The 16813-nt window shown below is 36.9% G+C and overlaps 1 protein-coding gene across 1 annotated transcript; it reads right to left on the minus strand.

Annotated features, from left to right (window-relative positions):
* Nucleotides 1-9759: 9759 nt before the first annotated feature.
* On the minus strand, nucleotides 9760-16609 carry LOC109082624. The gene is made up of 3 exons (XM_019097475.2): nucleotides 16512-16609; nucleotides 10420-10725; nucleotides 9760-10284 (listed from the first exon to the last, which is right to left on the minus strand). Exons 1-3 carry the CDS (start codon nucleotides 16570-16572, stop codon nucleotides 9992-9994), a joined length of 660 nt encoding a protein of 219 aa, XP_018953020.1. The 5' UTR covers nucleotides 16573-16609; the 3' UTR covers nucleotides 9760-9991.
* Nucleotides 16610-16813: the final 204 nt, after the last annotated feature.

Here is a 16813-nt window from a genome sequence, read left to right on the forward strand (position 1 = left end):
ATCACAGTTTAAACATGCAAACAGAAAAAGATGAGAAAGAGCCCAATTCTGCACCCGCGCGCAGTGTTCGGTGCGTATAGGACGCACACAGAGAGACGCGTCTCGAAGCGCTTGAACAGCAAATCTGCCTCTTCTTGCTCTTGTACCGACAAATACATACAAATTATATCAAAATACCCGTTTTGGAGAGTATCCTCGAAAAAAACTGTTGGTTATGTCTTAAGTGAAAGTAAACAGTGGAGAAAGAAATCGGATGTGTATCATTATAATGTATGCATTGTCTCTTAAAGTGACCGCGCCTAATTTAGCTACTAGCTGCTGTAATGTTAATCCAAGAAAATGAATAAAGAAAATCACTCACTGCTCTTGACTGAATTACTTTATAATTTTAACAAGAATTAATCCACAGTCAAAGCAAAAATTATTTAGACACCAGATATAATTTTTTATTATATTGATTTGATTATTTTGATATAATTTATAATTTATTTTTTTACAAGTGGGCGCAGGACACTATAGTTCATTTATGTAAGTGAGTATAGCAAAATAAAGTAAACTGTGACATATTTTACCCAAAAATTCTTCATACAGTGGACTACCAGTAAAACTGATTGAAAAAATGTGACCACAAATTATTCAGACACTGTGACCTGACCATGTTTTGCTGAAGTGTTTTTTTTTTCTTTAACTGCTAATGCAACCTTTTTTACACCACAGACTGAACACAGTTAAGCATTGCTTGTTAATTGGTCAACAAAGTATTGATAGTTGTGTAAATATTGTCACACTAACAGTTTTCTGAATTTAATGGAGGTCTGAACCTTTCTGTCAAAGTTATCTGACATTATCAAGATGAATTTGTTCGGACACAGTTAAACTCTGAGTTCTTGTCATATTTTATTACTATTTTCTTAAACTATAGCAAATAAACTGTGATAATGTGAGAAATGTTGAAGGTGTCTGAATAAATTTTGGTTTGACTGTATATTTCATTTTTAGAGTGAACACTGGGCAGTGCTGTTTTACATTTGATTATTCGGTTTCTGTACCTGGACACATACAAACTTGAAAAAATAAACAAACAAACAAAAAAAAAAAAATGTGTAAATAGCACAAATAAATAAATAGAACAAACATATAAATGAAACTTTTCAAACAGCACCCACTGGTACAAGGACCCTGGGTACAGCGTAACATACAGGTTACATTTATTTTTAATTGATCATGAAATAGTTTAATTGTGTTTTATATATCCTAGTTTCCATGACAGAATCTTTTTATAACTACTGGAGTTTTCACATGATTATTAAACAGCAATCACATCTATGCAAAAGCAGCAGCCCTTCCGGCGCACTCAGTGTCCGAGTTTGCTCACTCGTTTTCATTGTTTCATTCACTCCTAAATTATTCCACTGACAATAGAGTCCCGAAGTTATGACGTCACTTTGTAGGACAACCCGGAAGTTAGCGGCGCATAGGTTCCCTCGTCGAAAAGCCTATGCATTTTCCCCATAGACTTTTGGAAAATCGCAAAAAATAAGACCTGTGTTCAACAAAGAGTTATGACCCTTACACGTTTTGTCTATCAAGATAATCTTTACAAGTTAATCCAAAATGTATACATTTTGAAGCCTAAATAAAGCCGTCAGATATAAAATGCTAACGGTAGGCTATAAACGGACTACAGCCTTTTGTCTATCAATGTTAGCGGATCAACGTCATCATCAAACTTTATTTAAATAACACGCTCGCTCATTATGATCTGCGCTGTCTATGAACACTTATCCACTTTTTCATGAGAAATATTGCCCATTCGTTTTTTCCAAAAATGTTAGAAACTAATTGTGTTTATGCATGCCTCTCTGATATTTTTGATCTTGTGTTAATGTTTTATTAACTCGTTTATTTTGTTAGTTTATATAAACCTTAATATTATTTTCTTTGTGATAAAGATCATTATGCCTGATCATTGTGCCCCAAATAAACTTTAAAGATTATCTTTCACTGTATTATGTTTGATTGTATGTTTGCATACCATTTGCTAATTCGCCTGAAAAAAACCGCGCTAGTGTTCTATGTATTTAAGATAACTATACAAACAATCTCTGAACAAGCATAACACAGTTAAATTCCAAACATTTAATATAATAGTTGTATATAATTATATATGTTGAATTTAAAGAGAATTGTCCAATAGCATCAACAAATGCTTATTATAATATATTATAATTAAACCATATATACTCATTTTGTTCACATTTTCTATATATTTTTACCTGGTAATCCACAAGCCCCAATGTGAGAAACAGTGTAGTACATTTTATCTCACATTCACATTACTGTGAGCTGACTGGAGTGTAGTTAGAATAGTTTAACACAGTGCTTCCCAAACCTGTCCTGGAGGACTGCCTGCTCTGCACATTTTGTATGTCTCCCTAATCAGACACACCCAATTTAGACATACAGGAAGACATACAAAAGGTGCAGGGCAGGGGGTCCTCCAGGACAGGTTTGGGAAGCACTGGTTTAACATTTAATTTTTTGGTATTTGTCAGACAGGCGACTTACAGTGTATTCAGGCTATACATATCAGCGTGTTCTCTGGGAATTGAACTCGCAACCTTTTGCACAGTTAACAAAATGCTCTAATAACTGAGCCACAGAAACCTTACAGCAAGAGTTGTAGTAAACATCTTTATTTTCATAAAATAAGTAAACTGAATACAACTTCCGTTTGGTAACTAAAAACAAAACAGGGGCATTTTTTTCCCCCTGCAGGAAAATGACAGCTGCAGATGCGAGAATGGACACTGGGCTTCCGGTCAGCTTGTCTAAGGATAAATTCAAAATAAGCAATGTTAGTTTTATGGAAGTAACACCTTTACAGATTAAAATTACAAGGGAGGGGGATCACGCAATAAAATATTTGTATTAAAATAGAATGGAGTTTTTCAGCATTTACATGAATCTTCTTCACTGATATGTCCACGTTTATATAGCATATTAAATATAGTTAACATTTACAACTAAAATAACAAAGATTAATATCATTGTTACCTAATGCCTTAACTAATGCTGTTTACAAATACAATCATATTATTATAAGTGGGTAAAAGCCAAGTTCACAAATATCAGGGTGCAGGACTAATGCTTTCTATAATTATATCCAAACAAGTTGCAATAAGAGTCAATAAAACAGGTATTATTTTGAATATATTAATTAAACACATTTCTCGATGTAACGTTAGCCTTTAATAAAACTGCAGCGGATCTAATCTATTAAACAGTGGCAAAGTAAACAGGCTTTTAGATATTTTAAAGAGAAAGACAATGGTATTTAATCTGTTGATTTGGTTATGGAAAAAACGTTTATTCTTGCTAGCCTTTTTAACTCCATCTGACCGTCAAGTAACTTTAACTTTAGCGTGTTAAGAAACATGCACCATTAAAGTTTCGTCGTGGCCACATCAAGGCAATAAATACGGTGTTCACACGGAAATCATCGTTGTGTGAGCTTACCTTACCGCACGAACCCAGAGTCTCCGCTGGGTAACATCGGACGGAAAACGTCTCTTCCGTTTTTTTTAAGGAGAGCGTCTTTAATTAGAATATTTGAACACCATTGTCGTCTCTCCACAGAAATAAAGAACTGGTAATCGGTTACCTTAATATCACAGAATTCTGTGTACAACAATATTTGGACAAAACTACAATTAGACTAAATAGCTTATATATATAATATTTATACCATTGTCGTCTCTAATAATAATAATAATAATAATCAAATAATATATATATTATATATATATATATATATATATATATATATATATATATATATATATATATATATATATATAACGTTATATATTTATATATATATATTAACTGAAAGGTAGACTTCTAAGAACGTGAGGCTGAAACGCAGGCTAGTGAGAGATTTCATGTTTGTCATGATGACGTCTAAAGTCCCCGCCAAAGGATGTAGTCCCTTTTAGCAACTTGTTAGCAACCACCGTTTTTAAGACACAATAAAGTTTTAAAAAATCACAAACAGGTTATAACTGGTTTGTTTTATGTCATAGATCAAAACGTGAAAATATTTAGAGGCTTTGTTAACCACAGACCTTATTTCAGGCGATTTAGCAAAAACCCATTCAAAAAACCCATAGACTTTAGGGCGAGGGAACCGGAGGTGCTAAAATGCTAAATCACTTCCGCGTTTTGGCCTACAAAGTGACGTCATAACTTCAAAGCTTCGAATCAACTGAACCAAGTGCTTCGCAAAATGATTCATTGTTTGGAAGCGATCGAAACACCGCGCGCTGGGGACGCCTGCTGGTCAAAAGTGTGTAAGTGCAACAAAAACTCAGGCTAAAACATGTATTAAAAAAACTTTTAAAGCCCTTTGCAAATGTTTTATTGAAAGTATACTACATTAGATCCAACAAAAATAATAAAATAGCATTACATATGAAGTGTCTGTATGATAAAACTTGAATTGAATTGAATTGAATTGATATGTGTTTTTTCAAATATTTTATATTAATTTGCTTTATTTGTTTTATGGACAGCTTCTATATGGAGGCCAGTAAGAGACTATTACCTACTTCTCATTCTTCTGATTACACAAATGTCTCTTTAAAAATGCCTACAAATTGCTGAAACTGATCTGAGATCAGGTAAATCTATAGACGCTGGTTCAATGTTTCGCCGCTGGGGGCGATCGAGCTCAATGAACTCCCAGATTCACTGGTTCACAGAGATCGCCCCCCAGCGGCGAAACATTTCGAAACAGTCATGACGCAAGGAAGCCTCGTTTGCCGAAATCACGTGACTTGCTCAATTTGATACGCGCTCCGAATCACTGATTCGAAACAAAAGATTTGCAAAAGTCTCGAAGCTTCATGAAGCAGTGTTTCAAAGCAGCCATCACTGATCCACCAGTGAATGAGGGGATAGAGGGTCGTCACTCATCATCAGAGCTGAAATACCCCACTTCCTGTCATTCACATGCTGTCCCCATGACACAACGAGAGCTTTTTGTGATTTTGTGTCAGTAAGTAGTTTATGGTTTGATGATGTGCACAAAACAATGTTTTAGATTCACTGAGCAGTACTTGACTTAAGCAAGTTCAAGTACATTACATCAAAAACATAAACAAGTAAATAAGATGAATAAGACTGCTCAAGTTTCAAGTTTCATTTATTTCAGGAATATATGGCCTCTCGGCCCATAGTTCCACAAATGTCATGACATGGCAGATAGTCTCTTTTTCGTTCCTTGATATATATACAGTGCTAACCGCCATGCATTCTCAGAATCACAAATACTTGACACATCTTTGCAGACATCACCTACAAGGACAAGGTTCACTAAAATATTTCTTGCGTAAATCTCTATACAAAGGACAAACAAACAAAAAGTGCATCTCATCTTCAATCACAGAAATATTTGTTAAATTACAATAATGAGAGATTCTTTCTGCAACTGGTGTATTACTCCATCTACCCGTTTCTATAGCTAACTGATGGCTTGAACATCTGAACAAGAATAATGATCGTACCAGTTGCCTATTATACACAGACGTAATGTAGCTCTCTTGTATTAACAAAGACTTGCATTGTGAGTATATGTTTAGTTTGTTATTTTCTAAAAAACTGATGCATACCATGCCTCATGTGCCTTTTTCTTTCAATCTTTGATTTAGAACAGCTGTAAATGTTCTTATATCACCTACACTTTGAGCCTCCCAAGTAGCTGAAAAGCCATAAAACTTCAATAATACTCTAATATTCGTAACCCAAGTTTTTCCTACCTACTTTATCTAATTCTAAAAAGCATATTGTAGCATTTTCTTGGATAGCGATGATCAGGCATTGACACTAATTTTATCCAATACATAATACATCTTTTCATATAGGAGGTCGACAATGCAAATCTTCCCAGGTCACCCAAAACCGCTACATTACTTACACTTGTGCTGACACACAAAAGTTTTTTACAAAAAGACACTTGAACATTCTCAATACATTCAACTGGTTCGAAGCCCCATATTTCACAACCATAATACAGTATAGGTGCAACCATGCGATCAAACAAAAACAGAGCTTGCGTGTAGCTAATTTTTTGTTTACGAATAAACTTTAGCAAGGAAAACATTGCTTTCTTGCCTTGGCTTGCTAAATGCTGACGGGTTTTCCACCATGACAATTTTGGTGTAAACCACATACCAAGATACTTGTAACAATTAACTACTTCTATCTGTTCTTCAGCAAAATACCATTTTTCATTTTTGTTCAAATGTCCCCCTCTTCTAAAGACCATAATTTTTTGGTTTTACTCAAGTTCACTCTCATACCATAAAACTTACAGAATTTTTCCAACTGTTCAATCTGTCTCTGTAACCCTCCAATTGTATCTGCTACAGTGGCCATATCATCAGCATACAACAATGTTTGCACTTCTGTCATCATTTCAATCTGAATACCTTTACAATTTTTCTTTAGCATTGTTATGTATTCATTTAGAAAAAGAACAAACAAAAAAAGGGCTCACCGTGCAACCCTGTCTCACCCCAATGGTACAATCAAAATATTCTGTTAAACCTTCATTTCCTTTCACACATGACTTAAGTTTGGAATACATAGATTTTAATACATTAAATACTTTCCCACCAATACCATTCTTAATGAGAATAAAATACAAAAGAGTATGTTGAACACTATCGAAAGCTTTAGAAAAATCAATAAATATACAATACATCTTTCCTTTTTGCTTTGTAATATATTTCTGAACCATTGACTGTAAAATAAAAATATTATCTATTGTGGAATAACCAGACCTGTATCCTGCTTGTTCTTCAAAGAGTGTATTATTCATTTCTGCATAGTGCACTAACCTCGTATTCAGGATCTTTGTAAAAATTTTACCTAGTACGTTAAGCAGTGAGATTCCTCTATAGTTCTCCACATCATTTTTATCACCATTCTTATATAGAGGACAAATCACAGCTTCACACCAGGACTCTGGGAAATCTCCTGTTTCTAATATTTTGTTATATAAAGAAAGCATTATGGGACATAGCGTATGTAGAGCTACTTTTATCATTTCAATTATAATACCATCCGGTCCAGGGGCTTTTCCATTACTCATTGACATAATAGCTTTAAAGACCTCATTATACCTAATATTACTGTCCAAAATTTCATCTCGATTAAAAACTGTAGTATCATGATTGTTTACACAGTCTGTAACAAAGATTTCAAAATCAACATCTAAGTTACATTTTGACTCCGATAACAACTGCATAAAATATTCTAACCACTTAAAGTGTTCAATGTTATTAGATTGTTTGCTGGCCCCTCTAAAGCTCTTAATTTTCTTCCACAATTGTTGTGTTTTCATGTCACCCTGCAACATATTACCTAAGGTATTGTAATTGTACTGTTTTTTCTTTCTATCACATAATTTTTTAAATAAACTTCTCTCAACAATATAACTCTTCAGATTTCTCTCATTACTTATTCTTCTAAAAAGATTTAGTGCAGTATATTTAGCATATTTCTGGCATGAGCAATCTTCGTCCCACCATTGTGGTTGGTTACTTTTAAGTGTAGATTTTTTAATCAAAAATTTGCCTGCCTCATGTAGACAATCTGTCAGGATTTTAGTTGCTATTTTAGTGTTTTCTTCCACTGCTTTCCCAAACTCACATATAAAATTATTATTAAATAGATAAGATAACCTTTGTACAAACTCCCTTTCACTATCTATTTCCCATTTAAATCTTATCCAGGGTTTTACATTACCATCTGTCTTCGTTTTTATTCTTGATTCAATGCTATTTATCCTCATAGTATACAGTAATGGGAAATCATCAGAAATATCCACGTGTAAGATCTCAAAATCCTTAACATGTGTAAAGAGATCACTAGAGATAATAAAATAATCGATCACACTGCATCCTGCAGCTGATATAAATGTGAATTCTCCATCAATATCTTTACCAACTCTTCCATTAACTAAATGAATATTTAGATTGCGGCACATATCTAAAAGACAGCGACCAAACGTATTAATCACCTTATCTTTTGATTTTCTGTGCCATTCAAAATAATCATTAGTATAATAACTGCCACAGGCTATATATTCAGAATCATCACACTCAATGTAATCACATTCATTACCTGTTCTAGCATTAAAATCCCCTGCGATGATAAGTTTTACATCTTCTCTAAATTGATCTAGCACATTTAAGATTTCATTTTCCAAGGAAACAATACCATTTTTCTCTTCTCTCTTTCTATATGAGCTAGATCCCTCTGGGAAAATATAAGTGAAAATAAGAACAGTGTTATCTTCGAATAACCCACTCTCTTTGTCAGAATATAGAACTACACAGTCAGTTGCTTGTACACAAATCCTATAGAGATATTTCACAATAGAATCATGTACATATACACAAATACCTCCAATATTACGACCAAATGTTGACACTCGCTTATGCACGAGACGAAAACATGTATAATCAGTCAGTAAGTTGCAAAACTCAGTCTCATCTTGTGACCAGACTTCACTCAAACATATGACAGAGTTTCCATTCAGAGTGTCCAATAACTCACTGTTATTGACCTTTGTCTTTAAACCCGTGAACATTCCATGCCAATACAGTGAGTTCATTTGGGCCGAGGCCGTCATCCTACCTTACGAAAGTTTCAGATGGTCTTTCTTTATTCGTTTCAATTTCAATCACGGACTCCGACTCTGTGTCATAAGTTAACATTTTACCGTCCACAAATAATTTGTCGAAACGAAGTGACATCCGTGTATTTGGTTGAGTTTGTCGTAGAGTTTGCATGTAGTTAACCAACTTTCTCCGTATCTCACGCACACGAGCACTGAAGTCCTCTGACACCCTAATTCGATTGTTTACTTCATCTTCACTACTTCGTTCACGCCATTCCCGAGTTTTTTGTCTTGCCTTGTGTAGAATCTCTTCCTTGTCTTTCCACCTTGTGAAACGAACCACCACCGGCCTTGCTCTCCCATGCGATCTTTTCCCAACCCGGTGAGCGCGTTCAATCGGTAGTTCCTCGTCGCTTTTGGCTCTTTCCACACCAAAGTATTCAGCCGCGTGTTCCCGTATCTTTTTCTCACTCTCTTCCCATGTTTCCCGATCCGATTCTGGGATACCATAAAAGACAAGGTTATCCCGCCTGCTTTGGTTTTCCATGCGATCATACCTCTCCTGAAGTTCGGCATTTTCCTGTTCAAGTCTCTCCACTGTTTCCACAAACTTTTCCACCAACTCTTTTAAATCCATGACTTCTTTATGAAGTGATTCAATCTGCGTGAGAGTTTGAGGTTCGTTTGGTTCTAAACCACCTGTCGCTCCAAACAGTGTTGTTTGCCGCGTTGTTCTCTCCGGCCTAAACGTTGTGTCTACGACACCACGCTTGCCTCTCGCGGGACCGGGATTTTCCTCCACATCGCCCGCTAAGATTAAAAGAAGGCAGATTGCTACCGCTAGCCGCAGTCCGCCCGCAAACACGCCGTTATGGAGTTTTATTGTGGCTATCTTGACCTTTTCTTTGAACGCTGTCTGAGAATACCGTCCTATTCTCTGCCTCCATTGTTCAACGGTGATCCCCATAATTCCAAGAGCAGAGCCTTAAGCTTGATCCTGAGTCCTGAGATCAAGGAAACAGCATAACAAGGTGAGTGTGCAGATTTCCTGCTCTTGTACTCAAATAAGACTGCTGTATAACATATATAACTGTTTTAACTGTGTGCAGGTTGTTGTTTATATACACAGATCCTGAAACTGCTCATGTACATATCGTGATAATTAGGCTAACAAGATCATTTTAGAGCAATGTAACTATAACCTTGGCATTCAGATGAGTCTCAACAAATGTTTCTGGGCATTGGAGTGTTACTTAGTTTGTCTGTATTTATTTCAAAGTATGTTTAGAGATCCTTAGAAATTTAAGCATTCATTTTTATGCAGAACCTTTGACCCTCTGATTTCTCTCTGCAGACTACAGTCTCAGTAGTGTACTTGACGCTGTAGGTGTTGTTGGCTGTGCAGGTGAGTGTAGCGCTCTCTGCTGGACGGAGGCTGATATTCAGGTAACCTCCTTGGGTCTGGATCTGATGACCGCTCCAGCTGTAGGAGGGATTGGGATCACCGGACGCCAGACACCGAAGATGAAACGTGCAGATGTTTTCTGATTGCAGCCAGGAATCACTGTACTCAATCTGTACATCTCTGATGAGCTCTGTTGAGAACATTAATTATATTAGCATACTGATTCCTTCTTAAAGGAAGCATTTAAATTCAGTTAAATAAGCAGTTCTTGTTTCCAGGAATTTGCTATATTGCATCATGATGGCATTGAAGTAATTAAACTTACCATGAACATGTAGCATAATAATTTTTGTTGGATACTGAACAGAATTTGTATTTGCAATAATAGAGAAGCTTCCAGAATCGCGGAGTTCCAGGTCTTCTACTGTAATACTAATACTGTCCTTTTTCATCTTTAACCTTTTGTGAAATAACTTAGGCCTCACTAAATTGATATTAGCTTCATCAAACTCTGCAAATACGGTCTCATTATATGTCCACTGCACTTCAAGACCATCTTTTGGATAATCAGCGATTAATTCCAGTGAGTCTCCGACAGCTTTGTGCACAACCCCTGGATCAGAACATGACCCTACAATACAGAAAAAAGGTTATACTATCACAAATTCATGTCGTATTTTTTCACATTCAACATAAGACAACGTGTCCATCAACACACTTAATTAAAAACTAGCCAGACTACAAGAAAAGGAACAGAAAGTTGACAAAATAAATAAGCCATGAAAGGAAATATAGGCTTTGCTATCAGCACAGACCAGCTCACACTTCTTATTCTGTCCTCACACTCCTGTCTTCTTAAGGAGCACTCCAAGAAATCAAGACAATCAAGATGAAATTGAAGTGCAGACTTTTAATTCAAGGGGTTGAACAAAAATATAACATAAAATGCTTAGGAATTACAACCATTTTTATACACAGTCCCCCCTTTTCCAGGGGCTCAAATTGGACTATTAAATATAATCATAAATAAAATGTTAATTTTTTTTGAGAATCCATTGCAGGCAATGACTGTCTTAAGTCTGGAACTCATGGACATCAGCAGAGACTGGGTTTCCTCCTTTGTGATGCTTTTCCAGGCCTTTACTGCAGCTGACTTCAGTTGTTGTGTGTTTGTGGGTCTTCCTGCCTTTAGTTTTGTCTTCAGCAAGTGAAATGCTGCTCAATCGGGTTGAGATCAGGAGATTGACTTGGCCATTTCAGAATATTCCACTTTTTACCTTCAAAAACTCCTGGGTTGTGTTTGCTGTATGTTTTAGGTCATCGTCCATTTGTTTTGTGAAGCGCCATCCAATCTTTGCTGCATTTGACTGAATCTGGCCAGAAAGTATATCCCTCTATAGGTTCATCTAAAAAAAATTTAATATCGTGAAAAAGTAATTTTTTTTCTTGTAACTTATTTCAAAAAGTGAAACTTTCATATATTCTAGATTCGTTACATGTAAAGTAAAACATTTCAAAATGTTTTTTTTTTATTTTGATGATTAGAGTTTATAGCTTATTACATGACCATCCCTACAGTATAAATTCCGGGTAGCTCTTGTTATTTGAAACCACAATAATGGGGAAGACTGCTGACTTGGTAATGGTCCAGAAGACGATCACTGACACAAAGAGGGTAAGTCACTGAAAGTCATTACTGAAAGGGCTGGGTGTTCACAGAGTGCTGTATCAAAGCATATTAAACCCAAAGTTGACTGGAAAGAAGAAATTGGGTAGGAAAAGGTGCTCAAACAACAGGGTTGACCACAAGCTTTAGAATACTGTCAAGCAAAGCTTATTCAAACACTTGTGAGAGCTTCACAAGTAGTGGACTGAAGCTGGAGTCAGTGGATCAAGAGTCACATGCTCAGCTGTCTTCAGGAAAAGAGCGACCAAGCCACTTCTGAAACAGAAACAATGTAAGAAGCATATTACCTGGGCTAAGGAGAAAAAGACTGGACTGTTGCTCAGTGGTTCAGAGTCCTCTTTTCAGATAAAAGTAAACTTTGTATTTCATTTGGAAATCAAGGTCTGGAGTCTGGAGGAAGACTGGAGGGGCACAGAATCCAAGCTGCTTGAAGTCCAGTGTGAAGTTTCTGAAGTCACAGATGATTTGGGATGTGTGACGTCTGCTGGTGTTGCTCCATTGTGTTTTATCAAGTCCAAAGTCAATGCAACCGTCTACCAGGAGATTTTGGAGAACTTTATGCTTCCATCTACTGATTTCCTTTTCCAGCAGGACTTTAGCATCTGCCCACAGTGACAAAACCACTTCCAAGTGGTTTGCTGACCATGATATTGCTGTGCTTGATTGGCGAGCCAACATGCCTGACCTGAACCCCATATGGAGTCTATAGGCCTATTCGGACAGTAATTGTTTCTCAGGGGGACGTAAGTGATTTTCACCATTTACAGGGGTAGTTGGTGGTTTTTTTTCCATCCGAATCCAGGATTTATTTTTTTTTTTTTCAAATTACTTTTGTGTAATTCCCGGCCGAATTACCTACTGTTTGTTTGACAAACACCGAGGTTGTGTGGTAATTTAATTGCCGTCCAAATCCACATCTCTGAGTTTACAAGAAGAAAACAATTCAAAATTCAGTGCTTAAACACTTTTTTAGCACTCCTGAACACTGTAAGGTACGTTAACTGTTGAACTTCTGTGTAATTTGCATACTTATTTCTGAAATGCTGTAAATTATTTAAAAGAACAATACTTCATAACTGCTAACAGCGACTGGGAGCAGAAAGAGAAGAAAACCATGCAAACATTTGAAATGGGTCTTTATTATGGCAGCAGCAGGTATACAATACAGTTTTAAAATGTGTATTATAAACGGACAAACAGGCTGCATAACTATATCACATATAATTATATACAACTATATATAACTACTAGCATCACAGAACTCACTCCTCCACTGTGAATAGATCGCCATCCGAATCCATGAGTTTTATCACTGAGGCGATGTGTAAGTTTTTTTTTTTACAGACGTCCACATGAGAAACAATTACCATCCGAATCGGGCTAAAGCTGTCATTTTTTGCAGAGATGGTACATGAATGTAAGGCCTATGTTTGGATTGATGCTAAGAGTTTAAGACAATGTATTTGTATGCATTTTAGAAGGACTCTTTATTGGTGAGGTTACCACATCATGGTCCAGTTTGAATATGGATTTAATGTTCTTTTCGATGGGAGACCATAGTCTGGCTTGTTTTAATTACAAGAGGTTGGATTATTAATTTGCTATCAGTGAACGTCAGCTATGGACAGTGTTTGGACATTGATGTACAACAGATGAGACTTTCACACATCAACTTTCACATGACGAAATCCTACAATCTTACATTGTTTTTTTTTTTTTACTTTTGTGTATTTACATTTTTTTGCATATATGTAGCTGTATTAACCTGAATTGAATGTTTTCTATTTTGTATTTAATAAATCCATTGGTTTGAAATCCCTTTTGACTACTGTACATTTTTGACAATATAGACATTAGTTATTTGGTGACTGCATCCATTTCAGATGTATAATAACTGATTTCCCCAAAGACTTAAGTTATAATAGCTGGAAGGTATTTAAAGTGAAACAGATGTGTTGTTATAGATCAGGGGTGCATCCTGTTCCTGTAGAGCTTCCTTCCTACAGAGTTCAGCGCCAACCCTGATTAAACAAACCTGTCTGTAATTATCAAGTGCTCCTTCAGATCCTAATTAGTTGGTTCAGGTGTATTCGATCAGGACCAGGGGCACGTTCAAGCTCACACCGGTGCGCAACGTTTTGCTACGTTTTCCGGGTTGAACGACACGTTTCCTGGAAACGGTGTGCAACGGTGTGCAACGGGTTTGAGATGCGTTTTCTCTTGTTTGGTGGGTGTGTCAGAAATGTCGGCCCAATCAGCGGCAGCATGTATATAAACCACGCGGTATTAAAGAGACACCTCGCACAATGGGTCCTAGTAAAGTAGTTTACAAATGTGTCCGCTGCAGCTCGGTATATGCAACATTTGAAGACAGTAAAATATAGCATATCACCATGATGATGTAGTTGTTTTATTTTTTAACTTCATTGCAAGGCAAGTTTATTTATATACCAAATTTCATACACAGTGGTAATGAAGTGCTTTTCAAAAAATGAGAATGATAATTAATACAAGGTATTTAAAAATTAAGAACTAGAAATAAAATAATTTAAATTAGAATTGATTAGCTACCAGGAGATAAAATAGATGTGTTTTCAGTCAGAATTTGGTAAGATGTGTGCTTTCATTCTGGACGGCAAGGGCAGTGACTGTAACATCGAGGGTACTTTGCAGTATTAAACAAGTATTTATATCAATATCATCAGGCTCCGAAAATTCTTCTAAAAGAACACAGAGAATGGCCTTCTCAGCTGCCATAGTTGCAACGCTTGCGTCATCACAACAGGGTGTTCAACACACCACCGTTTCCGTTTAAAAAACGTTTTGCAACGTTTTGTCGGGGCTGAACGCAGACCAGGTTGGGCACCCCGTTGTAGATTAACACTGCGTTCCATTTGGAAGGGCTCATCCCTATGCCCTAATCCCTATAAAGAGTTTACCCTTCCGGAGTGAGAGCTTCGAAGGGTTGAAGGGAGTAGTGGACCAAACAACTGTTTCTTGAAGTGCCCTTCTATTTCATCATACGTGCCCACACGGAAGCACCGTCATACAAAGAATATGCGCAAAGGATCATGGGAGCCCACAGTGTCCATCAGTTGTACCCTTTGAAATTCTTCTTTCCAAAGGGCCCTTTGAAGTGGCCAGTTTTGAGCACTTCGGTTTGGAACGACCCTTCAATATGGCAGCCATGATTGTTTTCACTCCGAAGTGCCCTTCGGAAGGCGATATATCCCGTTTGGAACACACCGTAATAGTGTGGGCTAAGTGAGGTCTGTCCATGCAGTGCCAGCACTATGGGGCCAATGTTTTGCCAATGAACAAAATCTCAGTGGCCCTGCGCTGGCAGCCCTTACGGTGCTTTTCCACTGCATGGTACAGCTCGGTACGGTTCACTTTTGGGGGGTTTTCCACTGGGTACAGTACTTGGTACCTGGTACTTTTTTTAGTACCACCTCTGTTGAAGTTCCAAGTGAACCGTACCATTACTAAGACGTGACGCGTAAACACTGCTGATTACGGATTGGCCGAAGAAAATCGTTGCTACCTGCGTCACTGAACTTGCGACACAAATACAAAAGAACCGCTAGATTTAAATCAGCACAGCCATGAGCCGTGTCGAGCAGAACTGTTCCATGCAGTGGAAAAGCGCCATTAGGCTAGCTCTAAGTGGGTCCGTAAAGGGCCAGTGCAGGCTTGTTTGCAGGGTTTTATGTTGCTGAGCTCACCAGTGCGTTCTCTTTTTCTCAGAATGTTCTGGACTGTTGATTTGGCCACTCCTAATGTTCCTGCTATCTCTCCGATGGATTCGTTTGATTTTGAAGCCTAACAATTGTCTGTTTCAACTGTACACAGAACCCCTTTGACCGCATGATGTGGTTCACAGCAACAGCTTCCAAATGCAAATGATACACTTAGAATCAACTTCAGAACTTTTACCTGCTTAGTTCATGTAGAAATAACAAAGGAATAGCCCACATCTGTCCAAGAAACCATTACTTATGGTACCTTGTAAAAGGGGGGAGGTACATACAGTATTAAAGTGCGGTAATTCCTTAACCTCTCCTCCAATTTTGGTCAGCAGCTAAAATAATTAAAATTGTGCCTGTGTCCATATATATATGGATCTATATTTGCACAGTGACTTCTGATCTGTGTCTGTATTTGGTAACTTATGTAACTAATGTCCATTTGTGCTCTTCTGCGTGTTTCACAGTACTTCCACCCATCGCACTGCACTTTTTTTTTATGTGTGAATTTTGTTCTAACTTCCACCACATCACTTCAACAGCTGCATGTCTTTCTGTAAGCGTTGGATGTTTTTGACATTTTGATAGCATAATATTCTTCTTCCAAAGCACTAAATGACAAATAAACTTTAAACCATGAAATAACAAAGCCTACTTTTTAAATTAGTCTAATGCTGTTTACAACAGAAAAAATGCTCTATTGCAGCTGGCCACCTTTGCTAAAGATAAGGCTTTAGGTTTCCTGAGCCGAACTGTTATTTCTTACAGATGAAACACTGACTGATGTGGCCTAAAGGTCCATGATAATTTGCCTTAATCAGTAAAATAAAAATACACAATACATTATAATTTTAAAACCACTTTAAGCATGCATTGAATTAAACACATTTTAGTTTCATCTTAAACATAAACATATTTAATTAATTGAAAATATTTATATTCATTCCCTATACATAGCTGTAGGCTATTTCTCGAGTCACTCACCTTGGAGAAGAAAAACCAGGAGAACTAAAACAGAGAAGCAGGACTTTTGAAAGTTGTTCATGTCCAGACGTTTAGACGACAGACTGAGGCATACGAGACGACACAGCAGAACGGAAGAGAGAAAAACAGACTTCCTCACATTACTCAAAAAAAAATTGGCGCTAAATAGCACTAAAAGTGGTTGCTCAAAACATCCTCATGAGGTGTAGTCTGTCCTCCGTCCTTTGTGAAGCAATTATTGGAACACTGGAACGTGGAAGTAAACGGTAACAGGATGGACTTGTGCATGAGAGACCACAAAT

This window comes from Cyprinus carpio, chromosome B7 (genome assembly GCF_018340385.1).
Source record: "Cyprinus carpio isolate SPL01 chromosome B7, ASM1834038v1, whole genome shotgun sequence".
NCBI lineage: Eukaryota > Metazoa > Chordata > Actinopteri > Cypriniformes > Cyprinidae > Cyprinus > Cyprinus carpio.